This window comes from Tupaia chinensis, unplaced genomic scaffold (genome assembly GCF_000334495.1).
Source record: "Tupaia chinensis unplaced genomic scaffold, TupChi_1.0 Scaffold000213_1, whole genome shotgun sequence".
NCBI lineage: Eukaryota > Metazoa > Chordata > Mammalia > Scandentia > Tupaiidae > Tupaia > Tupaia belangeri.
Window position 1 is genome coordinate 1,183,203 of NW_006159688.1, and position 4,221 is coordinate 1,187,423.

Sequence of the window (4,221 nt, forward strand, 5' to 3'; positions counted from 1 at the left end):
GTAGGGAAAAATTCTATTGATTGACCTCAAAACTACAACTGGCCAGGCATTTAGATCATTAGGGAGCAGTACTGACTATTTGAGAAACTCTAATTTTCACCTACAATATGCCCACATCTCAGGGATGGAACAAACCCACATTATAATGTGGAAATAAAAAGAGAGTTAGGAGCCCCAAAGAACTAGGGGAGAATAAAAACAATTAGTTACTACTTCAAATATAGGGCAACTTTTCGATATACTGTGTACATAAACTTGAGAAGTAACCGAGAATTCTGCCCATCTCCAGATTATCACTTGGGCTAGTGGGAAAGTTCTTAATGGCAAGAAAGTTTTCAATAAGCTGTAAAATGCTAAACATTTTATTACTTTCAGCTCTACTGGAGTTTCTGTTGCTTACTATACTTGAGAATTGAGGAATGTGATTTCTCTTGCCCACTTTTCTTCACTTTAAAAGTCACAAAGATCTGAATGGAGTGATTATAGAAAGGCCATGGTTGCAAGCACAATGAAACAATTGTGAGTCATTTCTCTGAAATTCTGTGGAAGCTTTCAGTTCAGTAGATTTTTTGGCATTGCAACAGACTGTTTTAGTTCCTGGTCAACAAGTCAACTCAGCTTCCTTGACTGCTAAAAGACAAAGTTCATTATTTTGTACAATGAATTGAATGTCACTGCTTCCATAGAGATTCACTATTCTCAAGATTCTGCAGGATGAATGACGGGATAGGGAGAAAAATTAGATTGGTCGATTCTGTGCTTTATCCTGTATGAATACAAGTCTGTCTTCTGTGGTATTGATCTCTTTTTATCAACTATAGAGCACCAGGAAGAAACAGACACAGATGGTAACACTTGGTCATCTGGTTTGAAACTGAATTTCAGAGTAAAGTCTCATGAAAGAGAAATTACGCAGTTGAGAATTACAGCAGACATTAGGAGACCATTCGCTTCAACACTCTTCCCTCAGTATCTTCCATTTATTGAAAGAAGCTAAAGCAATTCAGAAACATTGGGATATACAAACTAAAAAGGTCAAACTAGACCTGAACCCAGTTTTCCTTTTTCCTATTTTACTATTCTTTAATTAGAAACACAATCTCTGGGGGAGCCCGCACCTAAAGAAGAGATAATGGGATTTTACCTGTGTGTACCATGTGTCATATGGAAGAATTAGAGACGGGCATATGTGTCTTAGGACAACTAAACTCAGTAATGGAAAGAAAGTAAGTAGTGCTTATTCTTTGAAAGAAATTATTATTATTATTTTCTATGTAGATACAAGGGGTTAACCCAAAACTCATGGGTTGAGCCTTAGAAAAAATAGATTGCATTTCAAAACCAAAAGATATTTTTTCATGATCTTGAATGTTTTCTGGGATCATGTCAATGGAAATGAACAAGAATAGATAGTTACTTTTTTTTTTTAAAGAGACTTTTTACTATGGGGCACATGCGCTCACCAGAAAGACAAAGACAGAGGCAGAAAGCGAGAAATCACTCCCCAGCGGGGATGGCCATGCTACAATCCCTTCTCCTCCATTCTCCTCCCAGGATCTCGGGCATGAATGCACACACACTCGGCATTGAGTTTAAGCCACTGGGTCCGGGACTCAAACCGCAGTCGACTACATGGGTGTCCAGCGACAAAGCCATTACACTAACTGCTGGTCCCAATAGTTACTTGTTAAGGATGCTGAGCTAGAATCCGAGCATAGAAATAGCAGCTAGGTGAGTTAACAGAGGATTTATGACCCTTCTTAAAACAACTTGTATTGTAGGACTTTCTTCACCACCTTACCACCCTTTGCACTGTTCACAGAGTCCACTGATGCATGGAACTGGAATGAGATATTTCCTTAGGTAACTCTACACAAAGTCCCTTGTCAACCACCTTCAGGAGACTACCACACTCTAGTTATTTTAGTTTACGGTGTACTCACCACAGATCTTGCATAGTTGGCTTGAAATGAGAGAAAACAATAGGAGCCCCACTAGGGGCAGCTTGTGTGATTGTCTCATGTCCCCAGTGGTGTACTGGAATGTTGAGGGCTTGGCTGGCTATTTATTGTGTGATGGACAGAGAGTAATAAAAGCTCCTCCTTCAGGTTGCCTCAACGTCTTTCACTCAAGCAAATATTAAGCAATCACAGAAGGTGTGGTCAGTGTAGTTGTCCAAATAATGTAATAAACTAGGAAGAAGACTTGAAAGGTATGGTCAGGAAGAGTGAGGAAATAATTTTTCTTTGTTTCTTGTATTAAATCTTTAGGGTTCACATTTATTACTTGCCTTCAGTTCAATGAGTATGAATTCAGTGAATGCCTGTTTTCAGTCATGCTGTTCTTTTCTTCATTCTACTTTGGTTATGTTTTATTTGTCTCCTGAGAGATTAGATTTGACGGGAAAAGGACATACAACATGAAAATGGATGTAGAAGTTGTATATACCCTCAATTTCTGGGTCTTTCACTGACTGTATAACGCTTTCTTGGCCCAATCCCAGTTAAGCCCAACTCTGTCTATTTTGTGTCTCAACCCACATAACTTAATGAAGCTGCTATAGTCTGAATACTTGTGTTTCTCCTAAATTCATGTGTTGGAATCCCAACTCCAAAGATATTAGGAGGTGGGGCTTATAAGAGGTAATTAGATAATGAGGATGGAGCCTCATGGGTGAACCTAGGGCCCTTATAAAAGAAGCCCTAGTAAGACCTCTTGCTATTTTCACCATGTGAAGACACAATGACAAGATGGTATCTATGGGAAAATGGGCCCTTTAAGCACCTTGATCTTGGGACTTCTTAGCCTCCAGAACCATAGGAAATAAATGTCTGTTGTTTGTAAGCCTACAGTGTAGGGTAGTTTGTTACAGCAGGCCAAATGACCTGAGATACAAGCTGAAGAAAAAAATAAACTACTCTACTGACTTGTCTTACTTATTAACCTCAAGGGGACCCCAGATGCTACCTGGAAGCCAGATGATCTATTCCTTACATAATTAATTCATGTTTACTAACCTCAAGTGGACACCATATGCTACTTGGAAACCAAACTATCATTCCTTACACAATTTTCCTATTCTCGTCTGGACTGATGTCATATCATGTCCTTTCTCCTCAAACATTAAATACCTGTTCTCCCATTTTGGTTCTGATAATGACCAACATTTTATTTATTTATTTATTTATTTATTTATTTATTTATTTATTTATTTAGAGATTTTTGTTATAGAGTATATGCGCTTGCTGGACAGAGACACAGTGAGAGACAGAGAGACAGAAAGTGAGAAATCACCCCATCCGGGGGGATGGCTATGCCACAATCTCTTCTCCCCCAATCTCTTCTTGGGATTTTGGGCATGCATGCATGCACATGCACCCACTGTGAGTTTTAAGCAGCTGGGTCTGGGACTCGAACTGCAGTCGACTATATGGGAGTCCAGGGACGTAATCATTATGCCATCTGCTGGTCTAGACCAACATTGTTTTTTATTTTCTCAGATAATTAAAGCCATAAAAATAGATTTTTCTGTAAGATCTTACTGACACCATATGGAAATTTGTGTCTATATGTTGTGTCTTGTCTTTGATTATACAGAGAGGTCACCCTCTCTTTGCCTCTATTTTATTTTTACTGTCTATTAGTTTCCTAGGGTTCCCATACCAAAGTACCACAGGCTAGTGCCTTAAACAACGTAAATTTATTTTCTCACAATTTCTGAAGATTGGAAGTTCCAGACCAAAGAGCTGGCAGGATTGTTTTTGTCTGAGGTCTTTGTCCTTATCTATGGATGCCCATTTTCTCATGATGTCTTTACATGGTCTATTCCCTCTGACTGTGTACCCTATCTTCCTCTTATAAGGACACTAGAATATTGGATTGGGGTCCACCCTATTGAACTTATTTTACCTTAATTACTTTTAAAATATAACACCAAATATACTCATACTCTGAGGTACGAGAGGCTTCAACATATGAATTTTGGGGGGGATGGGGAACACAGTTTTGCTCATAACACAGTGTCTTAGGAATAATTTCTCTCTTGAGGTTTATTAGGTTTCCTGAATCAGTGTTTTTATCCATTACTTTTGGGAAATCTCAGTGATTCTTTTTAATTATTTCTTTTTCCCCTTTCTCTCCTTCCATTGGGACTTTAATTATAGAGATCTTACTTAGACAATTTGTGACTCATATGTGACTGTTTCTTTGCTTTACTCTTTC

General features: G+C 38.5%; 2 protein-coding genes across 5 annotated transcripts in view; one reads left to right on the top strand and one right to left on the bottom strand.

Annotated features, from left to right (window-relative positions):
• TCN1 (transcobalamin 1) overlaps positions 1-2,074 on the bottom strand; it is a 14,192-nt gene extending 12,118 nt beyond the window's left edge. Inside the window, exon 1 of the mRNA XM_006147406.3 lies at positions 1,944-2,074. Coding sequence (XP_006147468.1) covers positions 1,944-2,022 — 79 coding nt within the window. The 5' untranslated portion in view covers positions 2,023-2,074. The remainder of the gene's footprint in view (positions 1-1,943) is intronic.
• Positions 1-4,221, top strand: part of OOSP1 (oocyte secreted protein 1) — a 111,271-nt gene that overhangs the window by 16,526 nt on the left and 90,524 nt on the right. The gene's annotated exons all lie outside the window — the stretch shown is intronic.